A 15,131-nucleotide genomic window follows, 5' to 3' on the forward strand; every position below is an offset into this window, starting at 1 on the left:
TAATGGATGTAAAGTACTTTGTAAACTAGTGTGGAGAACTCTATAAATGCTTCAAAGGTGATCAGATCTGATCTGCTAAACTGGAGCATCTAAGCAAGGAGCCAGAGTTCCAGGGTCAAGCTCCATGGGAGGTACTACTTGGGGCACTTCCTACAGAGCTGTATGTTATTATCTGAATCTTTGCTGAGATGTCTACATGCTTCAACTCAAGGCTGCCTCTGACTATCGCTGCTAAATATAGAATAATCTTAAATATAGGATGTGTGTGTATACACACAGGAATAGAGGTAATATGTGTATATATACTTTTATATATATAGGTGTACATATCTTATATGTATGTGTGTACATATATGTATATGTGTGCACACGCAAATATATTTGTATCTAATAGTAACAATCTCTGAGGGAGAAGGAAGAAAAAGAGAAAAATAAATTTACATGATATCTTTATAATATATTTAAAAGGAATAGCAAGTTGTACATAATAGATTCACAGTTCAATGCGCAATCATCTTTTTTATTCTACTATGTTATGGAAAAGCTTGCATTATTTCATAAATAAAAAATAAATAATTTTTAAAACATAAAAATGAATAAATAAATAAATAAATAGTAACTATTGCTATTAATGTACCCTACTAGGACTTGGATAAGATGCAAAGAAAAAGAAGATGCAATCTTTGTCCTCGTAGAGTAAATAATTTAGTTGGAGGGAGTAAAGCATGCAAGTTTATAGGTTTGTTATGAGCAAAGCTGCTTGTAAACTTAAAATCACTTCAGAAAAGGCAAGAGTCCAAAAGACAGAATACTGGTTCTGCAGTCAAAGGATCTGCGTTCAAATGCCACCTCTGGTACTATTTTGATGACCTTGAACATATCATGTAACTTCTCTCTGTCAAATGAAGGGAATGACCTCAGGGGTTATCACAAGGATAACTTCTTGTTCTAGATCTATAATGCTAAAATCAGGAGGTTTGACTACATAGCTCCCAAGGATGTTTAAGCATCTAAAATCTACTAAAATAAAAGGGTTCCATTTAGCAGCCTCTAATTATTAATAGAGTCCCATCCAGGTCTGGATTTACAATAATCCCAAGTCTGAGTTACTATTACTAAATATACTAAATAAATTACTAAATTAAAAAATTGTTAAATAAAGATATACTACAAATAAGATGAACAATCAACCAACAAGCTTTTTTTAGGAGGTTCAAGCAATCGGAGTTAAGTGACTTTCCCAGAGTCACACAGCTATTAAGTGTCTGAGACCAAATTTGAATTCTGTTCCTCCTGAGTCAGGAACCATTGGTCTAACCACTGTACCATGTAGCTACCCACCAACAAGCATTTATTGATCCTCACAACAACATTGCTAGATAAATGCTACTATTTATCATCCCCATTTTACAGATGAAGAAATGGAGCAAACTGAGATTAACTGACTTGCCCTGGATCACACAGGAAGTATCTGAAGCATAATTTAAGACCCAGTCTTCCCACCTCCAAAGCCAGCATCCCATCCACCTGCACTATCTAGCTGCCTCTAATAAATGATAGACAAAATTCCTACCCCCTCAAGGTACTTATATTTTAACTGCAGAGATAACCAGAATATATATAAGTACTTAAAGTAAATAAACACAAATTCATTTGAGAATAAGGGCATTAGCAGTTGAAGAGATAAAGAAAAGAATGGCTTCTTACATAACATAGGTTCTCAACCTGGAGTCCATTAATTTACAGGAGGAAAGAGGTGTTTCGATTTTTAATATATATAATTTAATTAAAAATATGAAATAGTTTCATCATATTTTAATATGAGTATTTCAACAAAATTGGTTTCCTTTGTAATCCTATATCTTTTCTTTTAGGCATTTAAAAGCATTATTCTTAGAACAGATCCACCAGACTTCTGCCAAAGGGATCCAAAGCACCAAAAAAATTTAAATTAAAAAAAAAAAAGTTTAAGAATCCTAGCTATAGAAGATGGTATTTGAATTAAATCTTTAAGGTGATGTCTAAGAGGAGCAATGAAAAGTCTGTTTGACCAGAAGAAGGAAAAATTGGTCACACGGGCATTATTCAAAAAGACTCAATGGTAGCTGCCTGACAGCTTACTAATAGTTAATAATCTGTTTCTGAAACGATGACCAACCAGTGTTGATTGATAGATGCTCCTTCCAAGGCTCCACACCAAAGATGGCACAGGTCTTAAAAACATAAATCCTAAACCACTTTAAAGCTACCAAAACACATGTTCTTTAACCATAAACCCCTCCCACGATTCCCTGCTATTAGTTTTATGGCCTTTTGCCCTCAATGCCTTCCTCCCCCACTGACCAAACCTTAGGAAGCTGTAAAAGTCTAGTCAAACACCCACCATTTGCTATGTGAAATGGCAACATCAGGGATGATATCAATGATTTACAAAGAGTTTGTCCTTCAGAGAGACTTTTCATTTTAAACAAGCTGAACAACCTTACACAAAATCTCATGATATTTATCTGTCCTCTGTTTCTTTTTTTTTTTTTTTTTTTTTGAGTGACAAATTCAAGAAAAGATTTGTTGTGGTGGTTAAGAAATGTAAGAGAAAAAAAAATCACATTGGTTTTATGGTTAGTATTGGCAAAGTCAGGAAGATTTGAGTTCAAATTCAGACTCAAACACTTTTTAGCTGTATGATTTAAGCTCTCAAGTAGAGATAATAAAAGCATCTACCTCCAAAGGTTATTGTGAATATCAAATGAGATCAATTTGTAAAGTGCTTAGCATAGGTGACCTGGCATACAGCAGGCACTATATAAATGCTTATTCTCTTCCCTTCCCATTTCTTTTAGGAAGTACTAGGAAAAGGGCTTGAGAGATCTCCAGGGTATTATTAACACAATTCTCCAGAAACCACCTTGTGAGAATATTGTTATAAGATGCTTCGAGGAGTTTCAGAAGTTTTACTACTAGTTCTCCCTCCCATCAGAATTTTAGGAAGGGGATATTGGAGGAAAAAGAGGCAGCTGGTAAGGAACTAAACAACAAAGCTTATTCTGTTGGAAACTTGACACCCTCTCTCAATGGAGAAGTGATGTGGAAACCTTAGGAGAGACACCCACCTGAGTCATCTTATATAACCACCAGACACAACATCCTAACCTTGTACAAAGTTCTCATTTTGACAGGAACAGCCTCAGCCCAGCTTCTGACATGACATGTTATTTCTTGAGCAATAAGTGTGATGAAAAGCCTTTGATTCTAGTAAATCTTCTCTACCCCCCAATCTGTACCTTTTGTTTTTTAAGGTAAATTAATCATTGAAAGAAGAAAAACATCAACCAGGTTAGCAACCTAGAGTTCAACTGAAAGAATAACCCCGCTTCTAGCTAACAGCTTTTTGAACATGGCCAAATTTTTTACTCTCCCAATTTATTAAAAGCTAAAAAAATAAAAAATAAAAACCGATGTGTTTGATTTTCAGGCAGTTTTTCACTTGGATTTAAGTTACTTCAATAACAATGATAATAATGACTTTTCCAGGGTTGTACAACTACTACTACGAATAAAAATAACTAATATTCCCACAGCACTTTATGGTTTACAAAGCACTTTATAAATTTTATATCATTTTATCCTCACAACAACTCTATCAGATAGGTGCTATTATTATCCTCATTTTACAGGAAAGTAAGGTAAATAAAGGTTATGTGACTTGTCCAAGATCATACAACTAAGAAACATCTGAGGCCACATTTGAACTCAGGTTTCCCTAGGCTCTGAGTCCAGGGTACCTATCCACTGCATCCCCCAGCCAAGTCTATAAAACAAAGGGGTTGGACTAGAGTAGGGAATCTTAAACTTTTTCCACTCAAGACCCCTTTTTGCTCCAGAAATTTTTACACAATCCTGGATATACAGGTATATAAAATAGATATACAAATCAAACATTTACTGAATCAGAATTTTGTGACTCCCACATTCAGTTACGAGACTAAAGAGCTATAACTCAGTTTAAGAAGTTTTGAATTAGAAGCTTTCTGAAGTTCACTGCAGTTCTAATACTCTACATTCTATCACCCTTCAACTTCTAAATCCCTGCTCCTAAATCAATCAGGAATCTTTGTGACCAATGTCTAGACTTTACTATATTCCTGACTAATATCAGACAGTGTCATAATTCACTTTCCCTTCTACCTCAATGAACAACAGAAATGTCTACCTAGGCATAAAAAAAAAAAATCTGGGGTGTCCCACAAAACATCTGGGATTGTGAGTCAAAAGATCATGGCCAAATTACACTGGAGATGTTTACTAGGGAGGAGAGAAGATAGCTGTCTTCTAGAGCTGTCACGTGGGGAGCAGGGATTAGACTTTTCTTGCATGGCCCAAAGGGCAGAGCCATGAGCAATTAGTCAAAGTTGCAGAGAGTCCAATTTAGGCAAAATCCAGCAATCAGCTGTCAAAAGTGGAAAAGGCTGCCTCCAGGGGTGCCATGCTCCCCCTTCCTTGGAGGCCTTGGAGAAAAAGGCTGGAGACTTGTCCTGAATGTTGTCAGAGGAGGATTCCTGTCTAATGATTAGCCTGCTTACCCCCTTTTCCCTGCTTTTTCCTCTTAGGATGTGTTTTATAACACCTCAGATCCCCTCTCTGAATTACTTTGAAGCACAAGTGTTATACCCTAGAAGGGTAATAAAGATGATTCCCAAGTCATTGTAAGGCAAATGTGGTAACCTACCATTGTAACATGGGCCGATATGATTTTCAAAGAAAATTCGTTTGGGGGATTCCTTAGGTGTGGGGGTTAGACTAAATGGCCAATGGACAAAACTCTCAAATTCTGAAAAAAGCCAAATCTTCCATTTATTACAAGCTACCTTGGACAAAGCATTAATCTCTCTTTGCTCAGTTTCCTTCTTTGCCAAATGAGAATGTTGGCCTAGATAATCACTAACTTCCAACTCTGCATTCTATGAACATCTCATCTCTCCTCCCCTTTGAGCTCAACCAATATATATATATATAAAATCAGAGGCATAATTTACATGGCATAGATCAAATGAGAATATGTGTAAATTATATTTGGCATCAAGTAAATAAATGCTTATTCCTCTCCCCTTTAATGGATGGTGACTAAGAGGTGTTTCTTCACATCATTATACAGGTCCATCATAGGTAAGAAAGCACAAAAAACCTTGTGATTTTATTTATGCAACCAGCATTTATTAAGCATGTGCTGAATGCCTGATACTCAACTAGATCTTATGGGGAAGAAGGATAATACCAAAAAAAAAAAAAAAAAAGGATAATGTTTTCTCATCAGTAAAGACTTAACTGAAACCTTAATTATAAAAATATGGGAAGAATCTCTCTTGATCTGATCCCCAAGTTTCTCCAGTTTTATATGAATGGAGAACAGTGACCTTGGAATTATTCATTTCAATTCTCCAAAGAGGAAACTTACTCCCTTCCTGTGCAACTGTTAATGGTATTGCCATACATTTGTGGAGAGAAGAATGACATGGAAGCTACTGCTTAATGATTTTCTTTTCCTAACTCTTTCCCAAGTCAGAAAGCACTCATAATTTTTTTTCTTTTAAGAAAACTGTCTGTCTGTCTGTTCTACAATCATTTGGGTTGTCACATTTGCCCACCAGTGGGTTGGAAACCATTTTCATTGCTTTTCCAAGGAGCCAATGCTTGTCCTTCAAAGTCTAAAGAGAAGGGAGATTAGAGGTGTTATAAATATATTGAAGGAGAAAAAAAGAAAGGAAAAAAGGGAAAAAATAACAAAGCAGGTCATTAAACAGGCTGAATTAGAGATCCAAAAAAATCAATTTCTTCTGCCATTCTTTATAAAACATTAATAAGTCTATATTCTACATGCTTTCAACATTTTTATGGTATAGGGTTAAAAATTAGGAAAATTTCTTTTAAATTTCTATTTATTAGACTAATCCAAGTAGGAATCTTGGGGGAAGGGAGATCTCAAAGAAAATACTCAGTGTTTCTATATACAAAGACCTTATACAAAAACATATTTGGAAATCAAAGACATTCCCCATTTCTTCCCATTTCTAGTCCCCTGTCAAATGAGAATATGAAATTCTGCTAAGCCCTAGGTATGTTTACCTCAGACTTTTACTGTAACACGATTTTTAAATGCTATACTAAGAGGTAGGGGAGTGGGGGGTGTAGAACATTATACAACCCTTCAAACTACTAAATTCAAAAGGGAAACAGCCCAGTGACCACAAACCGTAAATCTACTGCTGAAAGGGAAGGAAATAGAGGATTCTTTATGTTCAACTGGAACCTTGCAGGAGCAAAGAATGAGACGTTAGCCCCCAGGAACGATCAGCTTGGAGGATGCTCCAGGAAAAAAAAAAAAAAAAAAAAAAACAGTGGAAAGACACAGATCACCTAATGCTCAAACAGAATTACCCTCTAAGAAATTTTGGATGGGAACTGCTGAATGGGAGGAACCAAACCCTGATTCTGGATTAAAAAGAACAAAGACAGGGGAAAAACTCCAGATGTGAACACTCCCAGATTGTGGTGGGTTGGCTTGGGCAGGGAAGCAGAGGGTTCTAAAAAACTACAGAGAGACTGGAAACACCCATCCATCTATCTCTTCAAAAAGTAAAAACACAAGCTCTACCAACTGATCCCAAAACCTTCTCCCAGTAATTAGAAAATCCCTCAAATAAACATTTGGTTTGGCAACTGAGTAAGATGGTTTGAATTGAATATGTGTGTATGTTTATGTATTTATATATGAATAAATGGATATATATATACATACACACACAAACATACATTCATATATTTCAAAATGAAGGATGAATTAACCTCAACACTTTTAAAAAAATATATATAAAGTACTCAACACTTCAACATCTATAAAGGGCAAAAGAAGGTTGTAATGGTAGAGCTGGCCTTTGCAAGGAATAATAATCCTCATTCAAAGGACCACCTCAGTGAAGTAAATTTGGAGTTAAGAGGTTAAGTTGAAATCTCATCGCTAACACTTGTGACCTTGGACATGTCACTTAACTTCAAAGCCTGAATTTCCTAATCTACAAAATGAAAGGATTAAACTAAACGACTTCTGAAGTCTCTCCTTGCTCTTCTTATCCATGACCCTGCAACTATGATAATTTTTATCAAGCAGCTTGTCACTGCAGATCACTCTAAGAAAACAAAAGTCCCCCTGCAAAGTCATATTCCCAGCAAACTGGTTTTGGGGTTTCTCTTCCATAATGAAAAAGATGGGGGGAAGAGGATTAAAGACACCATAAAGAGGGGAAAAAATACAAGCAGCCCTCTGGGGTGGTGCTGGAGGTGATGGTTTGTGTGTGTGCTTTAAGGCTGGGATGGGAGAGTGTGCCTGTGTATGTTGTAAGCCTGGTTTGGGCGGGGAACGGGAAGAAGCCTCCTCAGCCCAGCATTTCCCTTCCTGAAGTCCATTTAACTGCAATGAGCTCTGGCCAAACCTTTACTCTTCCTCAGACAAAAGCTGATCTGGAGGAGGCACAGCAGCAGCAAACGAGGGGCATCGCATTAACACGCCCACGCACCCTCAGAGCTTTCCAAACCTGCCTACTCTCTTTAGGAGACCTACTTTTAATTAAACACGACCCACCCAGAGCTGTTGAGGCAAAACAAAGTGGACCCCAGCCAAAGAACTAATCCTAAACACAGATTTAAAATAATAACAACAACAATAATGATAACCATCCCACCCCACCCACTACGCCTTTAAGCATCCCCTTTGCAGCTGGCTTTATTTGGAAGAGTTAAGGAGGGATGGCTGGCGAGCCACTTTTTTTTTTCATGGGCTCTAAAAAGGTCGGGTTTGCCGTCCCTTCCATGAAAAAAAAAAAAAAAAAAAACTGTCCTTCAATCCTTTTCATGTACAGGATAACCTTTAAAGTGGTTACATCAAAATATGAGTAGTTTTTCTTAAAAAAAAAAAAATGGGGCTGGGCTAGTCGGAGACACTTGCATTCAGATTAGCAAAGACAAGCCTTTCTCTTTCCCTCTTTTTTGGGGGAAGGAGGAGGCTGGCAAGGGGGGGAAGACCCCAGGGAGAAGGCTATTAAAGGCTGCATTGGGAACATTTGCAAGACTCCCAAAGGGAAAGTGAGGGCAGGAATGCCCGCGGCACACAAACACCCAGAGACAGCTTTGGAACAGATTAATTACCCAGTTAATTTGCTCGCCTCCTAGAAAGAGAAAAAGGCGAGCTTTTCCCCCTCTCCGTTCCTCCCACGAGACGGCCACGCTAGGTAATGACCGGGACAGTGATATCAGTCCCCACCCCGCCGTCGTCGCCCTCCTCCTCCTCCTCCTCCCTCCATCACCATCCTCAGCTCCCGTTCCTCCGGGATACAGGTTTGGTTCGCAGGTGACTGACTGCCTGGCCCTCCCCAAAGCAACCCGCGCGCTCGCTTGGTCCTTTCCAAGCGCCAGAATGCAAAGACAATAGGAAAACTTGGAGCTGGGGAGAGCCAGCGCTGGCCCCAGAGGTGGGGCGGCGGTGGCACCGGTGCGGTCCCATTCAGACGGCCTTAGACTCGGAAGGCGGACCCCGCTATTCTGTTAGGGGGCACCCTTTTCGAATAGCAGGAACAGCTTAAGCGAGCGGAGCCGCCCCCCGGGGAAGGGCTATAGCTAACGCAGACCCCCGACGCGTGCAGGTGGCGAGAGGAAGGCACGGGGCGGATTTGGGGGGTGGGGAGCTTTCGGGGCAAGGATAAAGGGAGGGATGTGTCAAACAGCGTGGATGCAATTTCCCCAGACCCGGCTACGGGCTCCCGGCGGGGGTGGGTGGAGGAGGGGAGGGAGCGAGCGAGCGAGCGCGGGGCCACCAGCTCCCCTCCCCAATTCTTACCTTCATGTCGCTGATAATGGTCTGGAAGAGCCCTCCCAGAGCACTGCATTCCTTCTCAATCACAGCCTCCATTTTCCCAGCTCGGGCAGGCAGAGGAGCGAGAGCGCTTCAATTCCACGCCGCCTCCGGCTGCTGCTCAACTCGGCGGCGTTGGGTTGGGGACGGTTGGGGATCCTTTTGCAACCCTTTTAAAGTGATTTAAAAAAAAAAAAAGGTGCGGGAGAAATCTCGGGGTGACTCGGAGCCTCTTCCGCAAGAGCGGAGAAAGGCGGCAATAATCAGTGATCTAATATCTCTTTTAAATGAAAACCCAGGTCTTCACTAATGCTTACTCCCTACATGCACCGTCTAAGGGCTCCTGAGCTCAAAAAGGACCAGAGGTGGAAAATCAAGCCACTATTCTTCCCCACAAAGGTAACAGCAAAGCCCATCTTGTTACACAGACAGTCACCCTCGGACTCGGAGTCATCTCCATTCAAAATAATAAAAATAACAACGCTTTTAAAAACAATAAGGAAAATAATTCCAAAGGTCTTTGCGAGCGCTGTTTGTTTGAGGGTAAGAGCGGCACCGGTTCGCAAGCCAGAAGTCTACCGCGATCTGCGGCTTTTGTAACCCCGGGGACTCTGCCGGCGCTGCGCTGGAAACCCGCCCCCCTTATTCACGCGGCTCCCGCAGCCGCTCCCCAACCCAGCTCCTGCCCCTTCAGCTCCTGCTCCAGCACTGGCTCGGGCTCGGCTCCGCCGCCAGCCAGACGTTCCGAGGAGCGCACGCGCGCGCTCCCGAGGCTCGCCGCCGAGCGGGGTGAAGGGGCCCGGGCCTCGTTGGGCAGAGCTCTGCCTGCCTGCTCCGGCGGGCGGGGTTTGCAACGGCGGCCCGGGAGGCGCGCGCGGGCTCCCCCTGCAAAGCAAGGGAGCGGCTGCGCCGGCGGCTGGAAGGCGCGGGGTGGGCGCGCCGCGCCCCCTCCCTCCCTCTGGTGGCCGGGCCTCCCCGCCGTCCGCGGGCAGGGACATTGACGCCGCATTTCAAAAAAGCAACATCAAAACAAACCCTTGGGCTCCACCACCTCGTGAAATGCACCAGCTGCGGGAAATTGCCTGCTGGGCAGTCTCGGGGAGCTCGCATCGGCCTTTGGGGAAAAGGCCTCGTTTGTGATGTCATGACTGCAATGACAACTCGGGATGGCAAATTATTTGTATTGCGAGTGCACGCATACACACGTTATACATCCATGTGTGCCCTATACAGATAAAAAGCTTGCATGCTAGATGTAATTTATGTATTGCCTATTATACATAGTTTGCTATCGTGACCTGCATGTATATGACTATATGTGTATATTTATGTCCGTGCATGCATGCATACATAGATTGAGTGGTTTTGCATTGTATACACATAAAGTGCGTGCCTGCACAACCTGTGCATCTGTACATGCGTGTGCATACACATTTGCAAACATAGGCTATGTGCGGCTTTATGCATGCATGTATGCATGTTACGGATCTGCGCTTGCTGCGTATGCATACATATATGCATGTGGATATATGGCAACAGAAGCAGAATCTGCATGATGACGCTGCAACCTGATGGAGTTGCATCAATGTGCAGAAAAGCTATTGATTTAACATTTCCAAACAAATTGAGCGGGTGATTCTGAAACCTCAACCCTGAAGGGGATTTGAGGACATCAAAAAACGAAGAGGGGAGGCTTGAATTGCTGGAGAACAGCAACTGCCCTATGCCCTTCTACCCCGAGCTAAGGTACAGTGACTGGCTCGTAACAAGCTCTGGATAAATATTGACTAATTTTAGAGATAAAATTAGAGACTAATTTTAGTGATAACGGGCATTCTATATAATGCTTTAGGAACTCCAAAACGCTTCACGTAGATGATCAATGTTATACATTTTAACCACTGCTCGGATTCTCTGGAGTCAAAGGACCCAGCTAGTTGAAATTCTAGTTCTATTAATTACCATATGTACTTAAGTAAAGTACAACTTCCCTGGGCCTGCCATAACTTCTATGTAAAATGTGTGTGTGGGGGGGGGGGGGCGTGGATAGGGGAAGTCTGTATTCAATGATTTAGAGCTGCTATCAATGTCTAAAGCCCTGGTTTAATTAAATTCAACAAGCTTTTCTTAAGAGCCTGTGATAGGCCAGTGCTAAGCACTATAAATATAAAAAGAAGGAAAAGGTCCCTGCCCTCTTGGAGTTTAGTCCTACTTTGAGTTCCTCTGATTTTTAGGAAATTTTCCTTATAAAAAGCTTAAATTTGGCTTCTTGCAACTACCACTCACTCTTTCTCATTATTTTGGTCCAGGAGGCTAAGCAAAAAAGGCTAATCCTTCTTTTTGTAATAGCCTTTCAAACACTTGATAATCACTGTCATCTCTCCTGAACCTTCTCCAAATTAAATGTTTTCAGTCTTTCATATCATTCTCATTCACCATGCTGGACTTGAAGTCAGGAAGACCTGAGTTCAAATCCAGTTTCAGACACTAAATGTGTGATCTCAAATAAGCAACAATCTGTGCCCTAGTTTTCTCAGGTATAAAACTGAATTATGTATACATACATATATGTGTGTGTGTGTGTGTGTGTGTGTATTTATATATATATATATATATATATACACACACATATATACACTCTGTAGTAAGGCAGTGATATATAGATATAGATAGATAGATATACACACATATATATATACTCTGTAGTAAGGCAGTGATATATAGATATAGATAGATAGATATACACACATATATACACTCTGTAGTAAGGCAGTGATATATAGATATAGATAGATAGATATACACACATATATATACTCTGTAGTAAGGCAGTGATATATAGATATAGATAGATATACACACATATATACACTCTGTAGTAAGGCAGTGATATATAGATATAGATATATACACATATATGTACTCTGTAGTAAGGCAGTGATATATATATATACTCTGTAGTAACCCAGTGACATATCTATACATACATACATACATACACAGTTTTGTAGGCCATCACATACATATATATTATATATATAATATATATATATTTGTTGCATATATACTCAAATGCTATATATTTTTATATATATTATATAATAATATATATTTATAACAGATATATAAATATAGCATAGATATAAATATATATGCTATATATTCATATTTTATATAATATATAAATAATATATGTTTATATAGCATATATATAAATATATATTCATAGCATATATACATACATGCTATATATTTTATATGATTTATATAACATGTTTATATAGCATATTTACATATGGCATACATATAGAATAAATATGTTTATAGCATATGTGCTATATATAAGTGTATATGCTCTACACATTTTACATAATATATAATTATATATAATTTATGTATAATACATATTTATACAGGATATTTATATATAGCATGTATATTAAATAAATGAATATATCCATATGTATAAAATCTCATTTATGTCTTTCCTAAAACATTCCTTATGTCTTTCCTAAAACTTGCCACCCAGAACTGAACATGATATTCTATATGTGGTCTGACCAAGATAGAGATTACAAAAACTATCACTTCCATATTCTACTATCCATAGGAAGCTGTCCCTCTCTTAATTCTGCTCAAAATAATATTCACTTTTCAGGCTGCCACATCACTCTCATGATTAACATTGATTCTTTGGTCTACTAAAAGAGTGAAAGGGAAGGGAATAAGGGAGTAACCTCTTTTTGTCTCAGTTTCCTCATCTCTTAAATGGAGATTATAATAAAGCTTTCCTCTAGAGGTTAGTGTAAGGATCAAATAATTATAAAGCACTTTGCTAAATAAGGTAGGTGCTGTTGTTATCCCCATGTTAAGCTTTAGACAGAGATTAAATAATTTGCCCAGGGGTCACAGAGTCAGTGACTGAGGTCATATTAGAACTCTAGGACTCTATTGTGCCAGCAAGACCCTCCAAAACTCCAGAACTTCAGATGAATTGTTGTCAAACTATGCCCCATCAGGAAGACCCTGGAATGACAGTCAGTGGTTTAGAGGATGAATGAATGAATGAAAGAAAGAAAAAGCATTTATTAAGGGCTTACTGTGTGCTAAGCACTGTGCTAATAATGAAAGCAACAAATGGTGTTAACATTCCCCACACTGCAGCAACAGACTTGACAGAGTTGAGAAGCATCCTGACAATGCATAGAGAGGATATGTGGAAGACCTGGATTCAAGTCTTGTCTCCTATTATCAGGCTGCATAACCCTCAGCAAATGACTTCACTTCTCAGTTCTATCATTTTGGGGGGTTTTGTTTGTTTGTTTGTTTGTTTTAGTCATGTCCAAATCTTTACAACTCTTATTTGGTGTTTTCTTAGCAACGATATTGAAGTAGTTTGCCATTTCCTTCTCCAAATCATTTGACATATGGGGAAAGTGGGATAAATAGGATTACCCAGGATCACACATCTAGTAAGTGCCTGAGGCTGGATTTGAACTTAGCACTTCCCAACTCTAGATCTAGCAAGGTCAATGAGAATGATAGGAAAGTCTGGAAACTGAAAACTGAGATCAAATGTGAACGCAGGAAGGTGAGTCTTTCTGCCTGGTGCTCTATCCACTGAGCCACCTAGCTGTTCCATCTCTGGGTACTAACCTACCCACCCCTGCAACAATTATTTAAGATTCTAAATTAAAAAGCAGTAGCTGAAAGATGAAAGAAAAAAGATAATGATAAATGTTGGAGGGGATGTGGGAAAACTGGAACACTAATGCATTGTTGGTGGAGTTGTGAACTGATCCATCCAATCTGTAAGTATGCCCAAAGGGCTATCAAACTGTGCGTACCCTTTGATCCAGCATTCTCACTACTGGGTCTGTATCCCAAAGAGATTATAAAAGAGAGTAAAGGATTTACAAGTGCAAAAATGTTTGTAGCAGCCCTTTTTATAGTGACAAGGAATAGGAAACTGAGTGGATGTCCATCAGTTGGGGACTGGATGAATAAGTTATGGTATCTAAATATAATGAAATATTATTGTTCTATAAGAAATGATGAGCAAGATGATTTCAGAGATGCCTGCGGAGACTTACATAAATTGATATTGAGTGAAGGGAGCAGACCAAGAGAAATAGTACAGAGTAACAACAAAATTATGTGATGGTCAATTGTGACAGATGGACTTGGGTCTTTTCAACAATGAGGTGATTAAAGGCACTTCCAATAAAGTTGTGATGGAAAGAGCCATCTACATGCAGAGAGAGAACTATGAAGACTGAATGTGGATCAAAGCATAGTATTTTCACCTTGTTGTTTTTTGCTTGTTTTTTTTTTCTTCCTTTCTCATGTTTTTTTTTTCCCCTTTTGATCTTTCTCTCTCTCTCTCTCTCTCTCTTTTTTTTGGCACAGCATGACGAATATGGAAATATATTTAGAAGAATTGCACTTGTTTAACCTATGTTGAATTGCTTGCTGTCTTGGGGAGGGAGACGGGAAGGAGAGGGAGAAAAATTTGGAACACAAGGTTTTGCAAAGGTGAATGTTGAAAACTATCTTTGCACACATTTAGAAAAATAAAATACTACTGAAATAAAACTTTTTAAAAAGTAGTAGCTGAGCCTCATTTGAAGTAGGAATTTCCTCCCTGTACATTTTCTGTGCCAGTATAATCACTGATCTGTACTAAGGGAAGAGGTTTTCATGGTTTATATCCTTATATTTCTGGTTCCCTTTCACTTGTCATAATTGTTTGGACCTAGAACTGGAAAGTATCTCAAGGGCTATAAAAGGATCCCAGCAACGCTGTTATCAGAGGACCAATTTAGTCAATCTCCCAGCAATGCACCACCACAAAGAGATGGTTGGTTTGGGGTACCATGACTTACAAATGTCATTTACTACATAGAGGGATTGCAAACTGTTTTAGTGGGGAAACCACGCATCCCAAAAATCGGGAACCCTTTAAGTTGTTCAAGCTTCCATCTAATTCAGTGTTCTGAAATTAATTTTCTAGGGTCTGTTTTTGTTTTATTTATCAGCAGCTGCACCAAAATATTTACTAAATTTTGCTTTAATCTCTTCAATTACTACAAGTGTGATCACAGACACTGTGATGTTTAAGATTTCTCAGCACACGATTGTTATTAGTAAGGATTCACTCTTACTGTTAGATCCCCTACCATCTCCACACCTGCCTTCAACCCCCTGCACTGTCTCTGCCACCTTGCCCAGA

General features: G+C 39.5%; 1 protein-coding gene across 9 annotated transcripts in view; it reads right to left on the bottom strand.

Moving 5' to 3' along the window:
• Positions 1-9,606, bottom strand: part of MTSS1 (MTSS I-BAR domain containing 1) — a 212,363-nt gene extending 202,757 nt beyond the window's left edge. For 4 of the 9 annotated variants that reach the window (XM_031947181.1, XM_031947176.1, XM_031947182.1 and 1 more), the window contains exon 1: positions 8,885-9,604. In XM_031947181.1, coding sequence (XP_031803041.1) covers positions 8,885-8,956 — 72 coding nt within the window. In that variant the 5' untranslated portion in view covers positions 8,957-9,604. Of the gene's footprint in view, positions 1-8,884 lie in introns of all 9 variants that reach the window. The other 5 variants (XM_031947179.1, XM_031947175.1, XM_031947183.1 and 2 more) reach the window with 3 other exon arrangements.
• Positions 9,607-15,131: the final 5,525 nt, after the last annotated feature.

This window comes from Sarcophilus harrisii, chromosome 1 (assembly GCF_902635505.1).
Source record: "Sarcophilus harrisii chromosome 1, mSarHar1.11, whole genome shotgun sequence".
Lineage (NCBI taxonomy): Eukaryota > Metazoa > Chordata > Mammalia > Dasyuromorphia > Dasyuridae > Sarcophilus > Sarcophilus harrisii.